The 27,380-nt window shown below is 50.1% G+C and overlaps 1 protein-coding gene across 3 annotated transcripts in view; it reads right to left on the bottom strand.

Moving 5' to 3' along the window:
* The window catches only part of ITGA9 (integrin subunit alpha 9), a 363,974-nt gene that overhangs the window by 78,089 nt on the left and 258,505 nt on the right, over positions 1-27,380 (bottom strand). For all 3 annotated transcript variants that reach the window (XM_058729394.1, XM_058729396.1, XM_058729395.1), the window contains exons 19-23: positions 20,528-20,614; positions 16,729-16,808; positions 9,336-9,425; positions 7,102-7,210; positions 2,151-2,258 (exon numbers count right to left, since the gene is read on the bottom strand). In XM_058729394.1, the coding sequence (XP_058585377.1) occupies positions 2,151-2,258; positions 7,102-7,210; positions 9,336-9,425; positions 16,729-16,808; positions 20,528-20,614 (474 nt within the window). The remainder of the gene's footprint in view (positions 1-2,150; positions 2,259-7,101; positions 7,211-9,335; positions 9,426-16,728; positions 16,809-20,527; positions 20,615-27,380) is intronic.

Here is a 27,380-nt window from a genome sequence, read left to right as displayed (position 1 = left end):
TGACCTTACGCCGGGTTCAAGCCACGGCACACCGCTGGGAAGGAACGTGGGCTCTTTTCTTCTGTGTCAGCAGAGCTCACAGACGTGGGCCCTTCACGGAACAGGAATGGAATATCGTGAGGGAAGGAAATGATCGAGCAGGCGACTCGGGACGGGGCGACCTGTTCTACGTTCGACATTTCACACGGTCTGGGTTTTCAGGCCACAAGACCCAAGCGGACCGAGATGCCAGATGCCGCTGTCACCATCACATGACACTTTCCACACCTGTGGGCAGCGTCTGCTTCAAGTGTCGGCTCAGATGTGTGACATGTGGTGGGCCTTGCTACCCCAGTTTTCAAGCTCTCAGTGGAGAGACTGTCCCTTCGTCTGGCTAGAGCTATGTTCCTCGTGTGTCCGCGTGAAGAGCAATGATTCCGTGACTCTTTCAATGTGACGGCATGCCTTGACTCACTTGAGCATCCTGCCCCAGTCCTTCCCAGGAAGGGTCCCCCCTCACACCCAGCCACTTCAGACTGAATCAGCCTGAGGCAGTTTTGAACAGTATGGCTCTCTTCCTGAATTCATGTGGACAGAGTGAACAACTCTGTTTCAGACTGTAGATTTTTCTTTCAGCCCACAGATATTCATTGAGCATGTATTACATGCCAAGCATCGTACTAGGGTCTGGAGATATCACAGTGAGCAGAGAGAAACCCTCGTCCTTATACTGTAGGGGGCCAGGAGGAGGCAGATAAACTGGTCAAACATGAAAACACATGGAATGTCAGCTGGTGATGAAGGTGACAGTGAAGTATGAGCAGGAAAAGGGCATGAGGAGTGCCGGGACCAAGGCCGGCCAGGGAGGGTGTCACTGGGCAGGTGGTATTTGAGCACACAGCTGAAGGAAGTAAGCTGGAGGTCATGCGGCCCCTTGGGGGAAGGGTATCTGGGTAGAGGGAAGGTCAAGGGCAAGTTCTGGAGGTAGGAAAGTGTCTGCTGTGCTCTAGGACCAGCAAGGGACAGTGTGGCAGGAGTGGAGAGAGTGGTCAAGGAGGAGGAACTGAGGTCACAGAGCGACAGGAGACAGACTGTGGGCCAGCTGGGGTGCCGGAAGATTCGGGGGTGGGTAAGCCATTGGATTAAGATGACCTGACCCACATTTTGGGAGGCTCGCTCTGCTGCTGGGCCAGGAACAGACTGCAGGGGGGCCCAGAAGGAAGCAGGGACACAAGTGAGGGGCTACTGCGATAACTGAAGACAGATGATGGTGCCTGCGAGTGGGGTGCTGGCGGATCAGAAGTGAAGTATGGGAAGAGAGGCGTCAAGGATGATCCAAGGTCTTTGATCTGAATAACTGGAGAGACTGAGCAGCCATTTGCAAAGACGGGGAAGGCTGTGGGAGCAGCAGATTTGGAAGGGGACCACTGAGAAGGCCACAGTTTTGGAGAAGATTGAGATTCCTGTCAGGCATCTAGATAGAGATGGCCTGAAGGCAGTTAACCATTCAAGTCTGGATTTCATGGGAGAAGTCTGGGCTGGATGTCATCAGCACACATTGAATACAAGGCCACGAGTCTGGGTGAGGTCTCTGAGATTGACCTCGAGCCCTACAGATGTTGGGGGGACGAGGAGAAAAGCCAGTGAGAAAGGAGGAACCAAGGAGGCTGTTTCAAGGAGGTGGGAGGGATGATCACATACTAGCTGTCAAACTTCCCCTTGAGATAAAATCGACAGTTGACATAGAATCAAGTGGAACTACACATTCTGTATATAAATGTCAGTTTCAATCTACACCTCTGTCTTAGGAACTAAGCCTTCATCCCCCAGGCCTCGGTGACCCCGTGAGAATCTTCCTGAATGCTGTGGATCTTCCCCTCAGAAAAATGTAGCCTTAGCCACACCTAAGGTTGCCAGGAGTTTCCAGAACCAGAAAAGTCTATCCCAGAAGTCATGTTCATCATCAACCCTTCCCCATCCCCAGAGAGATCTTATGGCGTTAACCAAACTGTCCCAATGCAGAAATTCAGGTGTCGAGGGTCCCCGGCTTCTCCAGGTATGTTTCTAAAGGTTGGAATGAGCTAAACTTTCTGGGTCCTCGGGGTAGAAGGCAAAATGTGAATGGGCTAGTTCGAATCTGAAGGCAACAGTGACAATAAGCGAGAACTCACCATCATCTCCTGGACATGAAACATTTCTGCACCTCCAGATGACAGTCGATTGGGGAAAGTGATACTGACAGATGACCCAGGAAGGGTGCTTGGCCCAGTATTATAGACCTGTGGGTGTGAGACACACACAGTGAGTTTTAATAGAAATACAGATCTTCGTTTCATGGCATGCAGTAGATACTCCCACAGAGACTGTAGGGTTTGGGATCTAAAAGGTCATGACTTCAAGTGATCTGAGATATTGAATAATGGCAGGTTTTAATGAAACAGAAATCCTCCTAATACACATTTTAAACCCCCCAAACTTCCAAATTACCTTGTTCCCTTTCAGCATGTCTTTGTCTTCTTCCTGCTAAAAATTTTATTTCCTTTTACATACCTAGGAATTACTCATCGGCTATTACACTTGGTGGGAATATAAACATAGTCTAGTCCCGTGGTTCTCAAACTTTAATATACATCAGAATAATCAGATGGGCTGGTTAAAACATATACTGGGGGAGAGTCGTGCCCAGAGTTTCTGCAGTAGGTCTGTTGGGGGGGTGGTGTTGTGAGGGGGTTTACGGGCTTCTAGTAAGTTCCCAGAAGATGTTGACGCTACTGGCCCAGGAACTGTAGTTTCAGAAGCACTGATCTGGTCCAAGTCCTGCTTTTACAGTTTGAGGTAACAGAGGAGACGAAGTGAATTTTCCCCAAACCAAATGATGTAACTTACAGAAAGGGCTGTTCTTACTACACCACCGGCTGATCAGGGTTTCTCCATAACTTACAGCTGATCTCTTGCTAATCCTGTTTGAGGACATCTGTGTACCTCTTTTCTGCCCCAGCATTTGGTCCTGCAAAACTTTATCCTCCCATCCCCCCCCGCCCCCCCCCCCGTCCCCCGATAGTCCTCTCTGTTTTCTGTCTCCAGAATCGCATCATGTCCTAAGAAATGAGAGGAAAGACAGTGGCCACAAAGAGACAGATAAGGGAAAGGGGATGGAGAAAAGGTCGAGAATGGAACTCAAGGCAAAAATGGAGTATGAAGGAGAATAAAAAAGATGGATAGAGGTGTAGAGACAGAAGGTAGATTCGTGGTTGCCTGGGGCCGGGATACGGGAGATGTGGCAGGCAGAAGAATGGCCTCTGGAGACGTCCCTGTCCCCAAATCCAAGGAACCAAATCGTGAACACGCTATATGGCAAGGGGGATCTAAGGTTGCTAATCAGTGTCCCTTAAAATGAAGAGATTACGTTGGACTATCCAGGTGGGTGTAATGTAACCACAAGGGTCCTTATACAGGGAAGAGGGAGACGGTCAGAATCAGGGGGGTGAACTTTGAGAAAGACGCAGCTGGCCATTGCTGGCTTTGAAGATGAAGGGGCCCATGAGTCAACGCAGCAGCCCATAGAAGGAGGAAAAAGTAAGACAGATTTTCCCCTAGTGGCTTCAGAAAGGAACAGAGCCCTGCTGGCACCTTGAGTTTTGCCCGATGAGACCCATTTTGAACTTCTGACCCTCTAGAACTGTACGGTAATACATTTATGTTGTTCTCAGCCACCGAGTTTGTGGTCATTTCTTACAGCGGCAATAGAAACGCCAACACGGGGAGTGACTGCTCAAGACTGTGGAGCTCCTTTTCGGGGGGTGACGAAGATGGTCTAAAATTAGGTGACGATGATGGTTGCACGACTCTGTAAACAAGCCAAAAATCCATAAACTGCACACTTTAAACGGGTGAACTTTGCGGGAGAAAAACGATATCTCGATAAAGATGTTATTGTTTTAAAAAAAACCAAAACATGGGTAGAATGAAGAGACAGAAGCAGCTAAAGGCTGCTCTGGGGCCTGGGGACTAGAGACAGAACTCGGGGATTCAAGGCGTCTCTGAAGTTGGGGTCAGAAGGGCAGAGCCGGGAGGGGAAGGGAAATCTGGCCAGGTCTGCAGACACCGACAGGACGTCTCAGGATCGAGCTGCAGCCAGCTCGTCCCTAGAAAACCACATGCTCATTGTTTCCGCAGTAGTTGGTTCTGCTTCAAAGCCCAGGGACATGACGGAGGGGAGGAGCGGTGCTTGCCAGCTCTTGATTCAAAAAGAACAAAACCCACCAAAGACAACCGCCCCAAGACGCAAGAAAAGGAAGGAGTATCTAACCACAACTGAAGGAACGAATTGGAAGTGAAACATGAGCGCGCAGAATTGAAAAGACAATTATTGACTTGTCTGACGGAATGCCGACGAAAACCATGGGGGGGGGGGGGGGGAGAAAGAAGAAAGTGGTTTTGCTCTTCGCTAGTTCACTCACTACCGCAGGACGGGTGAGAGGGCCCCGTGTTACCACGGTTATTTTTTAACAAACGCCTTAAGCTTGGATTCTCCGCCAATGTTCTCGTGCGGCAGATGTGTTCTTTTCCACCATTATTTTTCAGGTGAGAGAAATGACGAACTCTCGATGAAAAAAAGACAGCCTATCAGGGCTCAACAGATGATTGTGTTCCTGTTAAGAAAAGTCTGATGGAAGGCAGAAGGCAGGCCCAAGGCTAGTATTTCTGCCTTTCGCCTGTCTGCATCTGCAGTGAAGTCTTTAAACAATTAGTAGCTTGTTGAATAATAGCTTTGGAAAAGACAGAAAGACCACGCTGTACGGAAAGTCTTATGCCCTTCCTCAGCAGCGATGCTGCCAGAATGAGGAAATACGGAACAGATTTATCCACATTCCTGATCTTACCCTCCCCCACTAGCTCCGTTCCTTGGTCATTAGGACCATCAGCCTGGTCGGTGGCCATCCTACGTTTCAGTCATAATAGTGACGATTAGATCAGAAAGATGAGTCACCAGAGCACCCTCAAGGAAACTGTCAGCTTTGCTGGCACAAGAGGATGCCTTCTAATCGACGACACACGCTATCCATCTTTCGGACTCAGTCAGCTCCCCTAATCCTGAACGGAATGCCGTGTACTTCCTCAGGCAACTGCTAATCAAGAGATTTATCTAAGGGGCATGGCCCGGCCACTCATTCCTGGCCCCCTTCTCCAGCCTGTATCCTATGTCGGGTCAGATGTGAAGAAAGCTTTTTGCCTGAATACCAGACCTTAAGCTCCCTGCAAAAATGCCTTCAGAGAAACACGACTTGACCGCATGCCCTCAGATGCATTGATCTTTCTTTCCTTCTTTCATTTTAGAGGGTGATAAGAACATTTTTGGATCTTCAGTATAACTCCGACTCTTGTCTTCTCTCTTAACACCTATACCCTCTTCATTAATGGTGTGTGTCACGTGAACCCTTCTGAATCATTTTCTGGACTGTATCTTTTGTTGTAAGACACCTCCAAAACTTACCGCTAAGAGTGGGTAAGTAATTAAAGTGATTTAAGTGAACGAAATCACTCCATCTGGTCTTTATCTGTTTTCTATCCAATTACAAAAAGCAACGGAGAAAGATAAACTAATTCTGAGAAGCGATTCAGAAACCCAGAGGTCCTACTCACAGCAATCACTGTGAGGCTTCGAAAGCAGGTCTAACCCCATCTTCCCCTTTTCCCTGGAAACTAAGCACAGGGTGTGACACTAGGGGCTTAGCTGGTCAGGAAGCACCTCCTCTCTGAGCTGGGAACATGCGTCCCTCATCACAGTTTTAGAGGTCTCTTGCCTGGGACAACACTTTAGAGAGAGGAAGACCATTGTTTGGGAGATCCCACAAATGTTTCACCGCCTCGTTCTAGACCCACACCCCATGATTATTTCTCATCCCTTCAGTCCACCCAGGAGTGGCCGTGGGGAAAGAAAATAGTAATTATTGGTCATGGCAGTCGATGCCAGACTGGAAAACCATCTTCTCTATGGGGACGAACGGGTAGAGGCCGGGGACAGCTCTAGGAGCTGGAATGGAGGGATGTGGGGTGTAGATTCCAGTGCACCATGGGTCAGCCGGGTTCATCTCCCTTCACTTCATCCACAGCTCCTGGCAGGGGGCTTGGCCACACAGGGTTGTCCCGTCAGAGCCTGACCAGTGTTTGCCAACTGAGGAGAATGGACTGGATGAGGCCGAGGTCCCTCTAGCTTAACACACAAAGATGTTCAAGTCGAACAGTGCTGGCCTGAGAATTTATACTTCGCAATGAGGGTCGGCAAACTGGCCTGTAGGCCAAATCTGGCCTGCCACCTGTTTTTGGCATGGGCTGCAAGCTAAGAATGGTTTTACACTTTCAAATAGTTGGGAAATATATATATATATATATATATATATATATATATATATATATATACACATACACAGACACTGCGTGGCCCACAAAGCCTAAAATCCTTACCTGCTGGCCTCTGGCAGAAGATGTTTGCCCACCCTGATCTAGAGAATGAATGGTGTTCCTTATGATGTCCAGGGTCCACACCGGGTGGGCCTGCTGAAAATGTGCTTCTATGACCAGGGAGAGCCAGCCACGGCTCCATGAGGGAGCAGCACGCTGCCTCCCGTGGGGAGCTTACACATTCTCACACGACTTTGCTACTGGAAGACAGCACTTGTGAATGGCTGTCCCTGTTCCTTCAGGCCGAGTCAGCATGAAGAACCCCAGGAAAAAGGGGACAAAGCAAATGCATGAGGCTGCCCTCTCCATAAGCTGAATAATGATGGAGAACTCAAAGGGATCCTTTGGGGCCAGTTGGGTTGGGATGCTGGCCAGAGGCCTTCTTGGGGAAAGCTGGGGTTTATCACACAGTTCTCCTTCCAAGTGTTGAAAAGCAGAGGGGTCTATACAGCAGACAGGGAAGGGATTAATTCTGTGTGGTTACGGAAACCTCCCCCCCCCCCTCCCCCGGCCACACACACACTACACTCTAGCCAAGCAGGCTGGGACAAGTTTCTCCCGGAAAGAGCCTAGTTCTTTAGCTGTTTTTCAGTAGAAGATCCATCTCATGGGCCCTTCCGTGGGCCCTCAGTGACAGAGACAGTCTCCAGGGGTGGGTACCTGAAGGGTGATGTTGAGGGGCTGAAAGTGACACTCCGTGTCATCCAGCTGAATGAAGTTGGATGCATCCACAGACTCGCCGTACACAAAGGAGGTTGGAGACATGATTCTGAAAGAGGAAAGCATTTAATCCGTCACCCTAAACCTCGGTCAAGCAATCCACGGTCACAGTTGTCCTGAGAACCCAAACCTCTGTCTCTATTTAATTTAGAACCTTGCTCCCTCCAGTGTCTTCACCAAACCCTTCCCTTCTGGAATTGTTACTTCTTTTTCCTATAAATGGACACAGCCAGATTTATGTTTTCCTAAACAGAAGCTTCCAGGAATGTCTTTTTATATTAAATCAATAAACTACACATACAAATATGTACTGAGATTACATTTCTAAAAGGAAGACGACGACAATGGTAGCTTTGAGTTCAGCTGTTTGTTGTTTGTTTTTTTTTTAAAGTGGATCACAAAATTATACATGTTCTATCATTTGAAAAACATTTTGGGGATTGAGGAATAACACGACAAGCTTTTAAGAAATAAATATAAATGAATTATGTATCTGGCGTCCTACACCCCACTCCGACAGATTCATTAAAACAACTTAAATGTCAGACCACCAAAACCACGAGAAATTAGGTATTAAAAGCTGAGTCTGTTCAATGATAGCATTTTTCTTCAGACTTCAAACAGTGGCTATTGAAGATGTGGTTAAGAATTCGAGCTCAGTTTGTAGCGATGCTTTCCACATTGCCCATGTGAACAAAATTGAGACGAAACCAAGCTCGGACTCACTCGAATTCCGAGACAAATCACGGATTCTAGATGACATTCTAGAAGCCACTCACTTGCCCAGACACGGTAATGTAAGATTTCTGGTACCAAACCTGAACGGACAGCAATTCATCTACTTCCAACTTACATGTACTATTTTAGAAATGTAGTGAGTTTCTGGAGTGACCAAATGGCAAGAACTGATTCCTTTAAACTAGCCTTGTTTTACGTTCCTGGAAAGGTCAGAGGTTGACTCGCGGGTGTGTAACTGATGGCTTCAGTGGGGGCTGTTAACGCCTCCACAATGAGGCCTCCTAGGGCCTGACAGCAGGATCCAGTGTTTTCTCTTTCCTCCCCAAGGGCAGGGCTTGGTTCAGGCCGTATTCTCACCGTGCCTCTGATGAGGCAAGTAAATAAACCGCACGTGGTTAAAAATAGAACAGAGGCAGATCTATGCTAACTTGCAAATATATTCCTCTGATGCCTCCTGTCTCAAAGACTTGACTAAAACGCCCAGAGTGCAAGCACGCCCAGAGGCTCGTTGCAGGCACCCAGCGGCATGTGAACTCTTGCAGAATGGCCCTTCTGCAGTGCGTTAACGCTCCCGCTTCTAGCCAAGGCCGGGACCCAGAAGCACTTGAGAAGTGAAAAATGAGAAACTCTGAACCTCTAGAAAGTTCAGCTTGCATCGGGGCAGGGGTTCAGTGGGTCCTCATTTGATCTACACTTAATTGTGCAAATCCTTTTTCCACTATCAAAGAGGTATGTGCTCTGTTTTCTGAAGCCAGAAACAGGAACTGAGTTCTCATTTTTCCAGGCCTGGGCTTTGGCTGAAAACCACCCGGGTTGCTTTGGGTCCCTGCAGCCTGCGGCCTGCAGCCCTGCCTTCCAACGCCAGCAACGCTGAGTGGCCGTGGACTTCCCCCTGGGCAGACGCCGTGCCCGTTGGATTTGTTCCCTGCCCATTCCGGACCACCATAGACGTAGGGAAGAGCCACCGCAGAAGGGGTTAACAGAAGCATGCAAAGCCAGCGCTGACTGTGAAGCTAATCGGAAAGGTGGACCTTTCTGCAAGCCAGCCAGGGTCGCTGGGACACATCTGGCTGTAACTTCTGGCCCAGCAGCGTTCGGCTGAGATTTGAATCCCAGACATCATGACACTCTGGAGGGGTGGGTGCCGGGAAAACACGCACATTAAGGTGTACAGAACGCTCAAAGAAATTATGGGGCTTTACCTTGCCGTCCAACTTCTTGTGTTACCCAGCAGGTGGGTGGGTAGCTGGGAAAGAGGAGAAAACAAGGAGGGAGGAGGGCACGGGCCAGTAGCTCTAGCTTTTGCCCTGCATTTCAAAGCTGGGAAGAAGTGGGACCGGCAGGGCCCCGGACTCCTGGCTACTCATGCAAATACAAGCAAGGCCCGGTGTGCCACCGCGGGGTCCCCCTGTGTTTTGGCCGGCCTGGCTACTCACCCAGTGATGGACGTGTCCACCTCGTGCATCAGCGGCACCGTCAGCGTGAGGGTGTTGTCATGCAGGGACTCGGAGCGCTCCACGTTGCCACTGCGCGGGAGGGAGAGGGGTGAGTGCCGGTCAGTGCCAGCTACCCGGCAGCAGGCTTGTTTGTTCCGAGTTAGACCTCAGTCCGTCACCCTCCGAGGGCTGACTGTGCACCTTACGTGTCCTCAGTTCTGTTTCCGGTCCGTGTACAGAGTCACGGTGGGCACTGTGTTGTCCCAGTTGCGATCCCCTTCCCAAGATGTGAGTACAGGTAGGGTGTCGGGGAGGTGACCCCCAGAGACACCAGTTGGGAGTGGAGGAGGGAGACAGGGAAGGGAAGGAAGACGAAGAAGGCACACGGTGCAGGCGGTCGGCGCTGTACTGGGGTTGGTCTCGCTAGGGGCATCTGGGAGGCAGCGTGGAACACACAGCTCGTCTTCCCAACTCAGTCTTCCCAGGGAGGTGGGTCTTGGTCCACGGACTCCTGAGACCCGCCACTCGGGGGACAGGGAGCATGCATTTCCTGGCACCTGCCCCACGCACCCAAGTGGGTGGGCTCTGGCCAGAGAAAGCCTCGGCAGAGGGGCAGGTGCTGGGAGCTGAAAGCTGGCCGGTGGGTGCAGGGGCAAGGGGAGTGCTGAACGCTTATGGGCGGACACCACCAGCGCATGCGACTTCTGTAAGTGCTTGTTCCGCGAGCGGCGGGCCGGCAAGGTGCGGGCACTGCCGCTGGGAAAGGGTCTGCTGGACTTGAGCAGCTGCTGCCCAGCTGGGGGCCTCACCCACCAGCCATGGAGCCGAGCAGCCGAGCCCGGGAGAGAGGCCCTGGCCAATCCTGTCATGAGAAAGATCACGGGGGCTCCCTCTGGAGACTTCTGGCTGCGGCATGTCCACACACAGGTGTCCCCTTTGGAGTGAGAAAGGGGAGTGTTGTGAGGTCTTTCTGGAAAGGGGAGGGCAAGGAGGCTGATGCTGTTGGGTGGCCGCTTTGTGCCAGGCATATTGCACAGCATGATCTCACTGGGTCCTAAGAGGAACCCGGAAGGGATTACCCACCTCTGACAGGTAAGGAGCAGCTCAGACAGATTAGGGAGCTTGCCCAAAGGGACCCAGAGCAAACCAGGTCAGTCTGACTCCCAAACGAGGGCTTTTCCATTGTGATTCCTCCTCCAAATCTGGTAGGAGATTTGGGAGGTTGTGGAGGGGGAGGAAGAAGAGGAGAGGGAGAGAGAAGACGGAACTTGCTTTTACTATTTTGTTACATTTCCCAGATGATGGGTTCTACCACATGGCCTGAGTGTGGGACCCCGGCTGGAAGCCAAGCTCATCTTCCAGGGGTGGAATGCAGTAGCCCGGAGACCTGCTGAGGTTTGGGCACGGCTCACTGGATCGCTCCCCACCACCCCCATTCCCTGAGGCAGGCAGAGTTCCTGCCTGCTCCCTGCCCTCCTTCTGCCCCCACTGCCTTCCTCTCCCACCAGAAAGTGCTAAAGGCAACAATACTTAAATAGCAGCCCACATGCCCTCTCCTTCTTTCTCCTATTGTTCTGAAACAATGGTGCTCTGTGACTCTGACCCCTGGCTCTTCATCCGTCTTCCGCATCTGGGGTGACATCCATCACTCAGAGGGCAGCCAGTCTGACGAAGCCGGATTGTCAGGTGTCCACCTGGCCTCTCCTTCCCCGGGGCGGGGGGTGGGGGTGGGGTGGGCAATAAAAGCCTTAGAATCACTGCTAGAGGCCCACCAGGCTGCAGAATGGATGGGACAGTCACGCCCTGGCCTGCCCCCTCCCCACACCCGGCATCCTGCCAGGTCTGAGTAATGGGTTCCTGAAGGAAGCGCCACCCCTTGCCCTACCAATTGTGCAGCCACCTGTGGCTGCTGGCCGCTCGGGCCCAACGGTCTCATCTGTCATCGAGTGACTGCTCCAGACCGACTGAAGTTGAAAAGTTGAGATACAGAGGCCAGACATCAAAAGGCTTCCGGTCACTCTGCAAGCTCGTGACTTGGGATGCTTTCCCAGGGTCTGCAGAGCCAGGCTGCTGAGAGAGCTCTGGAGGACTGTTTAGCCTCAACTTTATGTCCTCCTAAATCCACAAGTAGGCAGGAGATCTTCAAAGGGTGGTGACGGGGAGGACTGGACGATTGATATTTTAACTGTGGCTTTCAAGATAAGGGGCTTTAGGGATCTTTCAGGCATAACAGGGAGTCAAGAGCTGAGGCCGCCCTCTGGGGCAGTGAGACCAGTTTTCCCACCATCTGGCAAGAAATGAGTGCCGGCTAATATTCCGCTGCATGTTTAACATATAATACAGCTTCCTTAACATTTGTGATTCAAAGGCTAGAAGATTCTATTTCAATTACGTAAGCTGCCACTACTACGTGTCCCCTGATGCGATGTAGCAGTATTAATGCACAAAAGGGGGTGTTCTTGATTTTAGTAAGTTATTAGCATGATTTCTTATGTGCCCAGCACTGCATTGAGACGTACTACCCGCTTAATAGGTGTTTGCTGAGTGGAAATGTGCCCAGTCTAGAGGCAGGGACCCCGGATAGTGGTTCTCAGCCTTGGCTGCTTCTTAGAATCACCTGATGAGACTATTTCAAGCTGCCGAAGCTCAGATCTCATGCAGACCAATAGACCCGAATTTCTGCAGGGTGGACCAGACATAGGTAGCTTTGAAAGCCCCCTGGGGTGATTCCAATGGGCACAGCTGGAGTCTACGGACATGTGATTCTGACAGATAGAGTTTTCACCGGGGTGCCCTGGGCTCTCCTTCTCTGACCACTGATTAGCTCTGGGTGGGGTTGGAAGGCAGGTGGAGTTTCCTCTTTTTAACCAGGGAAGTCGCTTCCGATGTCATTTATTTCCTGCCCAGGAATATCGACTGTCCCAGGTGGAGAGGGACGGAGAGTGCACCCTGATGGGTCTGCCCGACCACAGGGTTTTCTGTGGATCCAAGACTCAGCAGGAGAATGAGAATTTCCAGGTTTGATCGGCTATTTGCCTCCTTTTATTAAATTCAACGATCTCGTGCTCTGTGGGCAAACCGTGGCACGCGTCACTTCCTGCTTCAAAAACATTTCTGCCTTTGGGATGGAGGGCGGACTTCCTGAGCTACGTGGGCCTTCCGTGGCCCAGCCAGATCTCCTCCGTCAGTCGTCTTCCCCAGCCTTCCCCAGAGATGGCTCACGAACCTTGCAATGCCCACCACCTGCAGTGGGTCTTAGGCTCTCCTGTGTGAGCTCTCGACGCCGTGCCTCTGTGTCCTCAGCCTGAAAACACACTCTTCTGGTAAATGCCATTCCCCGGGGAAGCCATTCTGGGTTCTAGCGATGGGAACAGAGTCCATCTTCTCTATGCTTTGTATGCAGTTCTGTTAGGTCGCAGTCACATTTTAGGTGGCCGGGAACCGTGTGATCTTCAAACAGTACGCATGGGAAATAACCAAGTCTCACACAAGCCCGAAGCTCGCAAGCCCCGCCAGTGGTCATCGGCGTTGAAACGCTAGTAGCCCGTGGCGCGGTCCCCCCTTGCCAGGCTAGAAGGTTCTGCAGCATTTCCGGCCTTGCTGGGCTGGCTGCGAACAATCACGGCTGTTGGTATTGACGTCTACTTTTTACACGCGCTTAGTGTTTGTTCACCACGTCCGACTAGCGCTGAACCGAAGGCCAGAGAGTCATTGCCTCTGGAGCGGAAGTCGGACACGAAAACGCGAGGGAAAGAGAGCCAAATAAACACTGTGACATGCGGCACTCTTAGTTTTAGGAGAGAGAACATTCTCTGAAATATTAGTGATAATGCTTTAAAAAAAAAAAAAAAGAAAGGAAAGAAAGAAAATACAGAAACGGCACGGAAGCCAAAAGAGGCGACCGTGGTTGTGGACCGAGGGGCTCTGAAAATGTATGCTTCTGGCATCCAGTCATTCCCAAGGGAAAGTGAATCTGAATGCTGCCAGCTTTAAATAACACGGAGACTGAGGAAGGCCTCAAAGGAAAACAAAAGCGAAGGGCAGTGGGAGATACAATCAGGGCTTCTTTGTGTCTGCATCTCACCGGAGGTGCCTGCTGGTCTGTGCTTGTTGGGGACCGACCTGAGCTTCCCAAACCAGCGGCTAGAGATGGAGATGGGATACCTGAGGGCAAAGCCATTAGTGAGGGGCCCGGCATGGACTGCAGAGAATGGACAGACTCAGGGCTTGGGAAGGATCTCAGTCGAGACTCTGGGGAATTGGTGCGTCTGTGAAAATTCAACAATCACTGGGGGGGTGGGGGGTGGGTGATAGTATGTTGGCTCTGATGCATGGTTTGGCTGGGGTATAAAAGATGCCAAGATTCAGAGGAAAGCACCAGACCAGGATTTCCTATGGTCGGGGGCAAAAAATCCAAGCTGAAACGTCAAGGATGTACTAGCAGAGAAAGGAGGATTTCTGGAGAAACAGCTTTTAGAGAGAAGTGCTCGTGGGGGCAGGGTGTCTGCCCTTTCAGGCTTCAGGGCACCTTGCTGTGGGGTGGGGGGTGGGGTGCATCCCCAGAGAATGTAGGGGAAGGCGTCTGGCTTTCCCTCTCCTGGCCCAGTGAAGAGAGAGGGGCATGAAGAATCCAGAGACCAGCAGGGCTGAGGCTACTGAGTAAGGACTCTGTGTGAAGGCCAGTGTGGGGTCCCCTTTGGTCCCGTCCCTGAGGGTAGCCTCAGCTGAACGGGTCTCTAGCTGTGGACAGGCTGAGGTTGGAGGATATGAGGAGGGAGAGCAGCTGAGAACCCGCAGCAGGGGGCTGGCTGTGCAAAGGCAAGAGTTAGCTTGCAAACACCCCTGCGGCCGGGGGAGTGTAGACACCAGCACCTGTTAAGGGACGGGCACTTTTCCTGCTTCACACACACCTCCCACAAGCCCTGCTGCGAGCCTCGGGGGCTCAGGAACTCTCCCAGGGAAAGAGGGGGCAGGAGCAGCATCCCTGGAGGGAAGCAAGACCATTCCCGAGAGAGACAGACAGAGAGAGAGAGAGAGAGAGAGAGAGACACAGGTAGGTTTCCCTTCTGCCGCTTGCCCACCCTAAGGGGCGAGAGCCTTCACTTTAAATCAAATTTTGATTATTTCAAGGGACACCTTAATCACAGGTTTGTGAATGTGCTGTGAGGCTTGAAGTGATTGAGACCTCAGAATGCACAGGACTGTCCTGGACCCCCTCCTAGGACAGCCAAAGAACCCCCTATGGGGGTTTAAGTCCCCTGAGTGGGCTTAAAGAGAGTACAGGACAAAAAGAAGATGCTTTAGGACTGCCGGCGAATGCGTCCCGCTTGCTGGATGAATCCCGCTGTCTCCTGGTCTCTCGCTGACGTTACGCAGTCATTTGCTCATTATCTGTCCCCCTGCTACCAGCCCACTGGTTCTCCAAGAGGAGGGCCTGTGCCAGTGTCTTACGCAGCACACTGGCTTGTGGGAAGTGTTCGGACATTTGCAGACTGAAGGGGCGAAGCGTGCCTGCCCTCGCTAGTTCCTCTCTCCTCCCCTGTAGGAAGCTGCGTGTCTGCCTCCAACTCTAGACTGGAGCCTTCTTGAGACGGTTTGGGATGCAAGACTCCCCCTCACTCATCCAGGATCCCTCTCAGCCCCAGCTCGGTCCTTTGCCCATGACAGCCACTTGGCAATCGTGCACGGGGGGTGGGCAGATGGTCCCAAGCATGACTCTTGCTGTATCTGGGGGCCGGAGACGTGGCTGAGTCGGTGCCTGTTATCCCGTGCGGCACGTCGCCCCTGAGCTGGCCCCAACGGGGCTCATTTGAAGAGTCCAGGACATGTCATTCTCTAGAATTGTCATTCTCAGCTCCTGAGGGCATTCTCCTCATAGGAAGGTTTGGGTTAGTTTCATGAAGCTGAGCTCGCTGCCTCCCTCTGCACCCCGGATCCTGCGCATTTTCAGGTCGGAACCCTGTGCCAATAACCTTGTGACTCCACAGAGCATCTCTCCCTGGTTGACTTTTGGTCCTTGACCGCTCACTCGGTGTCTGGTCTTCCGACTTCCTGGCCTCTATTAATCATGCAGGTTCTTCGTTTTGTTTTCTCACCTTTTTCAGTGGTCCTTGCCTGACCTTGGCCTTCAGGGAGTTTGGTTCAGATCTCCAGACCACCTCCAGGATGGACTTAGGACTCGTGGCATGAAAGTTTGTTTGGAGGTTAAGGCAACTATAGATAAGACATGATAACTGAAAGCAATGCGTGATCCTTGACTGGACTGTGGACCAGTGAAAAGTGACTGAAGAGTCACTGGGACGACTGGGGGCAATTGGAACACAGACTGTAGATAACAGCATTGTATCAGCAGTCAAATTTCCTGAATTTGCTAACTCTATGTGGTTATTTAAGAGAATGGCTTCCTTCTTAGGACGTGCACCCTGAGGTACTTACGGGAGGGAGGCATGACTTCTGCAACTTACTTCCAGATGATTAAGAAAAAAAAAACACACACACAGAGAATGAGAAAGCAAATGGAGCAAAGTGTGGCCGCTGGGTGATGCTGGGCAAAGGCTATGTGGGAGTTCCTTGAATTACACTTGGCAACATTTCCGGTGAGTTTAAAAAATCATTTCCAGAAAAAGAAAATTCAAATCACAAAGGTATAGGCTTGGGTGTCCACCCTACAGCTCAATCGAAGCTTTTTTTTTTTTTTTCCCCTATTCACCCACCTAAATACCTCTCCGTCCATCCCAGCTGTCAGCCGACCGCTACCCCGATGGCGCTTCAAGGTGCGTGTGGGTCCTGGCTTGTGGAGGCAGCTGACAACCCCCAAGGCCCTTGGGGCTCGAGGATACATTGCAGAGAGAGGGGCGGGAGCACCGTGCGGAGGGCAGGAGCCGCCCTGCATCGTCCCCCCGCCCTCACTATCGGCCCACAGGTTTTCCAGGACAAGCTCTCTCTTGCGGAGTAGGTCTCGGGGCCTCTGATCACGGGCTCGGCCAGGCCCTCCGACTGCAGGGCCCTCTCTCCACGTCAGGGAATGCGACGGTGTGCTCGTGAGAAACAGCTGACTCCGTCCGACAACCCACGGGGGAAGTTTGTGAACGAATGAGCTTGGCTCAGAATCCTCACCTCTCCCGGTCTGTCTCTCCTTGGCTGTAAAAACCATCAGCTCCGACTGGATGATCCCCAGACACTCCGAGCTCTGTCTGGCCCGGTAGCCGCATAAGCAGACCTAGACTAGCGCCACCCCTGAGAGATGTGGTTCCACCCCGCGGCCTGGGGCTTCATTGCTGAACCGTTTCTTCCTCCTCAGCGTCCTGAGCCTCATCAAAGCATGACCTGGCCATGTCCTCTCCCATGTGCATAACTCTGTTATCTTTGAAAAAAAAAATGAAATCCCCCTTACCTCTGAGCGGTAACGATGAAGCTAAGAACTTCCTCTTCCCCAGACACGTGGCTGGTGTCAAAGATCACGCTGAATTCATACTAGGGGGAAAAGAAAGTGACGCCTGGCGTTAGCAGGCATTCCGAACTTAACCGCTACAGTCTTCTGCAGTTTATGACCTCTGGAAGCCCACTTGCATGGCAAGCTTTATTTTTCACGTGTATCTTTCTGGTTGCCAGGCCAGAGATACAGCTTTCGCAGGAAAGCCAGGCCCGGAGGGCGCTCTGGTGAGAGGCACGCTGTCCTTTTCAGCAACTGGGGTTCCCTAGGAAGTGATAGGCTTGTCCTTTAAACCAGGCAGCTTTCTAATTATCACTCACACACCATTTTCCTAAAGTCTGCAACATCTGCATATTGTATCACCTGTGTCATTTACTTTGTACTTTTCCTGCCTTACTCTTTTTGTTTAAAGACTTTTTTTTAAGTTTATTTATTTTGAGAGAGAGAGAGTAGCAGGGGACAGAGAGAGACAGAGAGAGAGACCCAAGCAGGCTTCGTGTTGTTAGCAAGGAGTCCGATGCAGGGGTTGATCTCATGACCTGAGCTGAAATCAAGAGTCGGATGCTTAATCGACTGAGCCACCTAGGGGTCCCTAAAGACAGGAAACTTTCTATTCCCGATCACAGATGGGAACCAGCGTCCCTTACCATTAAGAGAGGACTGTCATAAACATAAATGAAAACAAAGCATTCTGTTGCCTGCTGAAGGCCCTGAGCCGGAAGGTCCACTCTATTTTGGTGAGAGGGAGATTAGCAAGTGACAGGAAGGTGTTAAACCACATGCCAGCACTATCAGAGACCTTCTCCTGCATACGATTAGGGAGAAAGGGTGTTGACCAGGTAATGACTGTCTCACTGAGAGTCAATGTCGTTGAGTGCAGTTTCCCTGTTCTGCCTAAAATAATCTCGGGACCTACAATCGTCTCAGGTACTCCCAGGGGTGAGCATCCTGTGACTGGGGACAGACTGCCCTGAACAAATGGTTTTCACCAGGTACATACTGGGCATGTGTGGGAATGTGGGAGGGGCCTCTGGGTAAGGGTTATAAAACCAGGCTCCGCCACAAACGATGTATCTTAGCCAAGACATTCAACCTCTTTGCATTTCAACAAAAAGAAGAGGTTGGACAAAGTGATTTTTTTTAATGTTTATTTTTGAGGGGGGGGCGAGGGAGGGAGGGAGGGAAAGACAGAGTGCAAGCAGGGGAGGGGCAGGGCGGCGGGGGGAGACACAGAATCTGAAGCAGGCTCCAGGCTCTGAGCTGTCAGCACAGAGCCCAACGCGGGGCTTGAACTCATGGACTGCGAGATCATGACCTGAGCCAAAGTTGGATGTTTAACCAACTGAGCCACCCAGGTGCCCCTGGACAAAATGATTCTTAAATTCGACCAAGCTCTGAGAGTCTCTGATTATTTAATATGTAAATATTTGGGTTCCTTTATGACTAATGCTAGGCACTGGTCTAACTTTGCAACACTGGACTCAACTGCCCTGAATGCTACCTGAAAATAATGGACGTTGGACCATCAAATACAATGTATACTGGACATCCCTCTCTGGACGGAAATTTCTGCTGCAGCAGGGGTTGTTAGTTTCCAGGGAGGGTGAGGCATGGAGACGGGATGGGAAGCAGAGCTGGAGGACACAAAGGAAGGGAAAGCCAAGGGTCTTGTCCCAGCACAGGGTCAGAACTGGCAGGAGATCGGAATTAAACACACTAAAGACCCAGGTGAGGTCAGAAACCAAAACCAGAGACGGGGGCCTGGGAGAACGGAAGGCCGGAGACTGGGTGGGCTGGTCATGACCGAGGGAAACTCGTGGCCAAAAAAGCAAGCTGACGGTGTTATCATGAGGCTCTGCAGGTAGTCTGCAGCCTGATGAGCCACAGGGTCTCAGGCACAGGGGAGGGCAAGGTGGGCACGGAGAGAGGCAGTTCCTGTCCCCGCTGTGTCATTTCTTGGGCCTTCTCCAGGGACTCACCCCTAGACCTCCTGTCTCCAGGTTTAGGGTCGCTATGGTTTCAGCCTCTGTATGTGGGAGGAAGGTAGCGGCATTACCAAGCTGGGAAAAAATCCAACTTTCCAACATTCATACTTCTGTCGGTTCCCATGACTATTTTGAGAGTTAATGAATTTTGACAAAATTGAATGCTTCCGAATTCAACGTGGCTTTGTTTTCACTATATTCATTTTTATGACTACATACCCTCTCTTTATGGTAAGCGATCCAGGATCCGTACATGGAAGTGACAAAATTTTCCTCTTAACGTAATCTTTAAACTAAAATTAGCCAGACACACCTTAGGTTTGATTTGGGATACAGGCTGGATTTTACAATGAAATGGCAATTGCCACTGTTTTTCAATTAAGTCTATTTTCTGTTGCTGAAAAGATTTCAATTACATTTGTGTGTGGAGGTGCCATGTATGTTTCCATAGGGCAATCATGTCCAGGGTTCAGGATGTTCCTCCTCCTCACCCTACCTGGAGTCTAAGGGGATGTGGCCAGGGTCCGGCTGGCTATTTGTAACTCGTTTTCTTTCTTTCTTTCTTTCTTTTTTTTTTAATGTTTATTTATTTTCGAGACAGAGAGAGACAGAGCATGAGCAGAGGAGGGTAGAGAGAGAGAGGGAGATACAGAATCCGAAGCAGGCTCCAGGCTCTGAGCTGTCAGCACAGAGCCCAACGCGGGGCTTGAACTCACGAGCTGTGAGATCATGACCTGAGCTGAAGTCGGACGCCCAACTGACTGAGCCACCCAGGTGCCCCTGTAACTCGTTTTCTAAGGGAAGCTACATCATCCCTTCTCCTGGGATGACTGTGGACAGAATGAGCAACAGAGCAGGAGAGGGGTTAGAAATCACAGATGTAAGAGCCACTGTAGTTTGGAGCAGACATATACAATGAAGGGTCTGAGTGATTTGCTAGGAAATAAGCAAACCTTCTTTCTCACTAGAATATTCTCACAAATGGTTTGCAAAACAGCTACCAGGTATTGGGACCAAAATGCCTTGGAGATTAAAACAATTTGATTCTATGACAAGGGGGAGGGGAGGGGAGGATTAAATTTTCATTTTTTGGGGTGGGGGCGGGGATGTTCGACAAAGGAATGTGAAATTTCCTTCAAATCGTAGCAGGAAAAAAATAGCTTCCATTTCAAAAGGCAGACCTGATCTTTTAGATCCTAGTTTTGCTTCCAAAAATCACATCTTCTACATATCTTTGCATATTCTTCTAAGGCTGATATACACCAGAATGTTCCATGAATGTCTGAATATACTGGACCATGACCACATTATTTAAGCTCAGAAAATTGGGTTCCTATAAATGCCAAAGTGACTCTAATTTCTTTCACCTTAAAAAAACAAAATGCAATACCAGTATTTATGTTTTAAGAATTTTATGAGGTCTCTTCAGAAAATTTTGAGTACTCAGGGGAGTGACAGAACAGTAGGTCACTAGCCCAGACCACATTTCTTCTATGTTGTCTCTCTCACAGTGGCATGGAATGTCCCAGAGAAAGATTTTCAAGAAGGCCAACCAGACGGGGCTTGCCAAAGTCCCAAGGCCATGGTACGTCTCTCACATTCATGGTACGTCACGTGGATCAAAGGGGAACATGTGCCCAGGGCCCCTGGGGCGCCACTGCCCAGGGCAGGGTTGTGGAGGAAGACTGAGGGTGGGGGTGCAGCTGACCGGGCAGGTGGCTGATGGGAAGGGCCGGGGGCCTCTGTGAAGGAAGTGCCCTGTATCTGCCCCTTACCTTTGACTTGGACCTCATGAAAGGAAATCCCACGCTGCATTTGAGGAAGTCTGATTCCAGCAGTTCACAGGAAATGCCCATTTCCTCCTGAAAGAGAAAAAGCACCAATGGATGGGCTGGCTGTGTGGACAGATATGTGTAAGTGGCCTCCAAGAGGCAGATCGAGACTTTAGCAAACACGGTCCTTCTTTGGGGCAGTTCCCAGACAACAGTCACTGCTGGCTCCGGTGGGAGGGGAACCTGGGACCAGGCCCAGTCCCCTAGCCCTCCTCTGGTGGCCCACCCTACCTATGGTCCCCCTGGGAAGGGAAGCAGGTACCCAGGACATTCTTAACTAATGTTTCGGCTCTGAACCCCGGTGCTCTCCTGGTAAACTGAACCAGCCGCACGTGAGCTGGATGTCTCCAAAGGTTTGGCTTAAAGACAACAGGACACTTTCTGGACACTTTCTCCTAAGCCCACACTCGAATCCTGCCTTTCAAGGTCTTGCTAGTTTTGGAAAGACAGACTCTAAGGAAAATACACACCAAGGAGGTGTGTGAGGGCTGAGCAGGGCCCCTGCAAGCCTGCCCAGGTACAAGGACAAGGAGAAGTTTCCTTGTGTAGCCCACCAGGGCTGGACCCTACACACGGTGGCCTGAGAAAGCCAGGAGAGGGGTCGTGGCGAGCTGCTGTCTTTCCACCTGTGTCTACAACACAGGGAAGCCAAGAGGCTCTTCAGAACCCACAGGATCCAAGTTACTGAAGCCAAATCAAGACTTCCAAGGGGAGACGGTATGTTGCAGATTCTGGAGAAGGCAAAGGCACAGAACTAGCTCTTGCTGTGTGTCTAGAGGCCAGGACACCAAAGTTCAATGAGGTCATGTGCCTTCTTGGTGCATTCTAAAGCCTGTCTCCTTCTCCATTCCACAGCTCTGATTTTCTAGAGGGAATAAGCATACACATTACTATTCTACGAACACCCTTTACTATTCTACACTTCTCTTTAAGTTGTCCCCACTATCAGGAACACTCTTTCTCAGTCCTGCTTCCAAGGCTTACTTCGTGCATCTTGGCACCAAATACTCATGGGTGCTAAGTTCACACCCAGAGTATGGAAATGGCACAGGATTCAGAACAGACCCTGAGCATCTGTTGGGTTAGCTGAGTCAGCATATCACCTACCATGATCAGTGTGAAGGGCACAGGTCTGAAAGATGTCAGTCCTGTCCTTGAAGAGCTCATAGCTTAGAAAGAAGAGACCTCCCAGCAGAGAAACCGACATTTACACATCAGAGTGAGGGGCTGCTCTTGGAGCCTAGGGGTATGTGTTGGCAATTTCGATAAGGAAACCAGAGAATAGTTTCTCAAATGCTGTCTCAAGACCTGCATATCCCAAAGATTGGTCCTAATGATTCACTGTGGTGGCTTTGTCACCATCCCCTTCCTCATACTCCTCCCTACAGAAGCAGAGTCCACATTGGCCCAAGGAGAAGCTCCTTGAAATCCTAGCTAATCAGCCTGTGGGCATCAGAGGCAGCCAGCCCAAGCCTAGGTGACGCTGACTCTCAGTTTCCCTGGCACAGTTCCCGTTCATACCTGTCATGGGTATAATTACTCTCAAGAGCATCCCAGCATGTATATAAATTACACGATTATTCAACCTAGTTCCAAACTCCCTTTGTGAAGTTCAATACCCCACTAGAAACCCCTTTCAAAGAAGGAAAGAGGTCTTCCTTCCTTCCTTCCTTCCTTCCTTCCTTCCTTCCTTCCTTCCTCCCCTCCCCTCCCCTCCCCTCCCCTCCCCTTCTTTCTCCCTCCCTCCCTTCCTTCAACTTGAGAGGGTGAGAGAAAGTAAGAGAGAGCACACACACGTGGGCAAGAGAGCATACGAGTGTGTGTAGCAGGGGCAGAGAGAGAGAGAATCCCAAGTAGGCTCTGCAATATCAGCACAGAGCCTGACGTAGTGTTCAATCCCACGAACCATGAGATCATGACCTGAGCCGAGATCAAGAGCTGGATGCTTAACCAACTGAGCCACCCAGACGCCTCCAGGAGAGAGGTTTTCAATTCAAGTCAAAGGTCTATCTGTTCTTGAAATAAAGATTTATTGCCCCAAAGACCTTTTCAGTTTTTGCGTGAGTGTGCAGGAATGACTGGGGCTTCAAAAACTTGCTCTGGTACTTGAGAAGCCCTTGGTTTTCTTGGCCTTGGCCTAAGATTGCTTTTGATTGATTATTCAAGAGCTGCTGAATTTCTTTCTTTTTGTTAATTCCAAAATGCTAGAAAGTAACATTGAAGCCAGCATTTATTGCATTAGTCTGACTCTTTCGGTCACTCTACTCAGTCTACTGGAGATTATAAAATTCTGGTTGGATCTTGGTGGGGCTAAGCAGAAAGAGCAAAAGCCACAGACCTCTCTGGGATTCAGAGCGCTCAGTGTACGATTCATGACTCATGAGCTCCTGGTGGTCCTACAGGAAGGGATAGCATGCATCACCCTCTTGCTGCCTGTCAGCACAAATACAGCCCTGCTGGGGTCATTTATTTCCATACCCCGCTCTCCTACGACAGTTGTGAAGTACGCAAACACCGTGACTCCTTGTATGGATGGTGTGGGTGCTTGCCCGAGGACCCCTTTCCTACGTGGGTTCAATCAGCTCCCGGCTGAATGGGAGCCGCTTCGCCCGGGGGCTTACAACGCCCTTCCCCGCAAGGATTCTGCAGCCTGTGATTGGCATGGGTGCAAAAGGCCATCCCTCTGCCTCCAGGTGAGACCAGCTCTGCTGTGCAACTCGGGTTCCAGTGGGATTAGGTTAAAGCAGCCTCCAGCTGACAGCACATCTGTTTGGTTCCTTCCTCTGTCCCGTTCTGCTCCATTCATTCCGCTTCTTTCCAGAGCATTTCCCTAATAAATCGCTTGCACAGAAACGCCCAGCTCGGGTTCTGCTTCTGGTGAACCTGACCTCACACAATACTCTGTAGAGCTGAGGCTCCCGGCACTGGGAGTCACTGGAAAGTACGGGGCATTTGGTCTCAGGTGAGGAAAGGGAATGCAAGGGGAACCTACAATGCTAATTGATCACGTTTAAATCCACACTCACCAAGAGAAAGCTTTCTTATCTGCAGTGAATAAAATCTGTATAGCCCCGCCCAGCCAGGGGAACAATTTACCCCAAAGCAGCATCGCGTCCTCTTTGTTCTGGCTTCACGTTATGCCCAGCGCAGAACTGAAAAACAGGCTTATTATGGAGCCGTTCGCCCCCTTGGCAGGGGCAGGCACCTTGTAGACACAGAGAGACCCAGTGAAGTTTCAAAATAGTGATCTACTGGGGGTTGCTCATCACTTCTGCCCGGCTCTTGGTACCGTACCGCCAGGAGGTAGGTGGGCGAGGTTCCAGACCCCAGGTGTCTCCTTAGCTCCGCTTTTCCTCATGTCCCAGTCGTTGCTTACCCTGACTTTAGGTTAGAAAACACAACTTTGTCACTGTCGCAAGACTTACGATGACCAGCTCTCAGCTGACTGGGAACACGGACCAGTGAACAAACTGTCTCCCTTTGTCCCTGATTGCCAGACAGTGTAGACATCTGATGACCCAATTCAAATACGGTACAAATTTACTGCTGAGGGAAACGAAGCCCTTGCTGCAAAAAAAAGCAGGCTTTCATGAAATCAGTGAAAGTGATGTTGGAAAACTGCTCAAACCACCGAAAGCCACTGATAAATCTCGATCTGGCTGAGTTTAGGTTGGTTAACTGATAATTATCCCTGGATGACAACACTTTAAGATGCTTCCAAAGATATGGATTTAAATAAAAAAGATCAAGAGAAGTGCTTGGAAAAAATACACCCTTGTAAAATGACCCTTTTGTGATTGTCCTAAAAAAAAAAAAAAGGCAAAATCTGAAACAAAGAATATTACCTTATGATATAATAGGAATATTCACACCCAAAACCTGCCTATCTAGCACTCAATTTCTTCATCTCCAAAATTAACATGTTATTTTAAAGATGCTAATAAAGCAAATAAGCTTTTGCCCTGGGTCTAAGATATCCTTGACATTATAATTCCAGTGCGACAAGGGCTGTTAAATGTAGGATAATATAAACTTATTTCCACAATTTTTAGTTTTCTTCTTCTTTTAACAAAATATTTTAAAATGTTTTATTTATTTTTGAGAGAGAGACAGAGCACCAGTGGGGGAAGGCAGAGAGAGAGAGAGAGAGACAGACAGACAGACAGACAGACGGACAGAATCCAAAGCAGGCTCCAGGCTCCAAGCTGTCAGCACAGAGCCCCACATGGGTCTTGAAGTCACAAACCATGAGATCATGACCTGAGTGGAAGTCAGACGCTTAACCAACTGAGCCACCCAGGCACCCCTAGTTTTACTTTTCAAGTAAACACCCAATCAAATCTGAAAAAAGTTTTTTACTCTGAAATTTTGGATCTTATTCTAAGAAGATTCACATAACTGGCCTTTTTCCCAGTCCCACTTTTCCTTGGCTAACAAGGATATCCAATACCATAAAATGCTATTGGGGCTTCTCCCTGGAGATTAAGTGATTCAATTTAAATTAATTTTTTTTTTTGTAACCGACACGCATTACTCTCAGGATCAGGAAAACATCAATGAACATTTTCTAGAACACGTGATGAAAAGCATACTTGGTTTATGCACATTTGCCTCTGTATCCTCGATGCCTGGCACTGTGCCTGGCACTTAGGGGCTCCTGAGTTTGCATTTATTAAATGAATGGGCCTTGGATGGTCGAGGATTCGGATGGAGGGACTGCAAGAAGAAGTTCATTTGCTGGTCTGCCTGGCAGGGGCGATGCTTGCCTTGGCAAAGTCCCCCTTTCTTCCAGACATACCTCAGCTGTCCCAGGCCTGGGAGCTTGGCCGGTGGAGTCAAGCCCCAGTCCTGTTTGTAACGTGCAGTGGTTGGCAAGAAGAATCAGATAATGAGGATAGGGAGCCTCCTTGGACTCCTTCCTCCCAATCACACGCCATCTCATTTCATTCTGGAGTGTGCTTTATTTGACTGCCAACACAGTGCTCTTTGCGAGCAGCGTATCTGCAAGGTCCCGGCAAGGGCTAGGCACCTGCAAAAGTTTGAAATTTGACTTCTCATTTTCTAGCTTCCTCATGTGTCTGTCAAACTGAAGGTGACACTCATGTCCCCATGTCTGGCTGCCAGTCTAGCAATTTAGTGTTCATCTAAGATCCCCTCCTCCCACCTTTTTTTTTTTTTTTTAAGTAGGCTTCATGCCCAGTGGGGACTCCAACGCAGGGCTTGAACAGACAACCCTGAGATCAAGACATGAGATGGAGTCAGACGCTGAACCGACTGAGCTACCCAGGCACCCCCTCCCCATTCCTTCTAGGCACTTGAGGTGTGGTCCTTGTGAGCTGGTGAGAGAGACCTCCATGTTAACTCAGCTAATACAGAATTCGGGTAAATTTCGGAAGCACTTTACCCCCAATTCCCTAATCAACCGAGGGCTCAGAGGTGAGTGGGGGTTCCCAATAAGTTGGCCAACTGCGTTAACATAAAGAGAGTTTATTCCCAGGAAATACTTTATTGGCCCCATTTGACCGTGAGTCAGCCTGAGCCTCACCAGAAAAAACAGTCCTATTCCCAGAAGGGAATCCTTTGGGACGGGGCCCATGAAATTCCTACCCAGGAAGAAAACCACATGGGCTTACAGCATAGAAAGTGCACAAGTTAGCGTCCCAACTTTAATTGCTGGCTCAGGTCTGCAACAGCTATGTGTCCTCAGGGAAATTAACCATCCTTTCCTTAAGCTTCTGTTTCCTCACCTGTCAAAGGAAGGCAAAACACCTGCCTTATAGGACTCTGCTGGTGCCGATGGCCATAAGCATGGAATCCACAGATGGCCCCTACTCAGTAATGGCTTACTACGTGCCAGGTGGCTCCTCTGTGTGGTAGCTTCCCCTCTGATGCCATTTTACAAGGAGGAAACTGGAATGCCAAGTAGGGACATCGCTTGCCCAGGCGTTCCTAGCTGGCACCGAAAGAATGGATCAGAAGGGGCCTGGGTGGGGAATACCAAACAAGGAACGGACAAGGCCTCCCTTTCCCCCTCCCCCGAAGAATCCATGGAAACCAAGCCTAAAGGCGGGGAGCACAACCCGGCGTACCTGGCACATACGTTACAGATGCCCAATATGGCTGACGGCCTGGCAAGGCCGGGTCCGTGGTGACAGACTTCCTGCCAGGCGGGAGCCGGCAGCTGAGCAGCCCAGGGCACCAGAGATGATCACCCACACACACGGGGCGTTTGGAGGAACGGGGTAAAGGAAGCGTTACAAAACAAGTGCCTTTCTCAAATTTTGTCAAAACCCCGTTGGGCAGCCAGGGCACAGACGATGCTGGGTTTGGTCTTTTCACGCTTAAAAAAGTGAAGCAAGCAGGAACTACTGTCGGGACAAATGTTTGAGACGGACGAACCGTGTAACTGTTAATGCAAAATTCCCCTCTGACGTGAAGTCCTAGAATCTGGTGAGGAATTTGGTGAGTGCACTTTAAGCAACTCTGAGCCAGTCACAGGCAGGGGGATGTCAGCGGTAGGTAGGTCGGTTGGTCACAGGAGGGAGGATCAATTATCTGATCCAAGTGGAGCCAGGCGTCTTCTTCCCTTGGCCCTTAGAAAACAGTGCTTTGAAAGCTTTAAAATGAGTAAAAATATTACATTTTAAAAGCCAATATGACTTAGAAATGAGTTGAATAAGCTTATTCCTGTAACATGTCCCCCTTTGGTGCATTACATCAACCCCATATAGAGCTAATCGTTATATTTTCACAAATAAAAACACCTCCCTCAGTGCTGGGGTTGCTCCCTTTGGAA

The sequence above is a fragment of the Neofelis nebulosa genome, chromosome 5, assembly GCF_028018385.1.
Source record: "Neofelis nebulosa isolate mNeoNeb1 chromosome 5, mNeoNeb1.pri, whole genome shotgun sequence".
Classification (NCBI taxonomy): Eukaryota; Metazoa; Chordata; class Mammalia; order Carnivora; family Felidae; genus Neofelis; species Neofelis nebulosa.
Note: the sequence above shows the minus strand (reverse complement) of the source record. Positions and strands in the feature narration are given on the sequence as shown.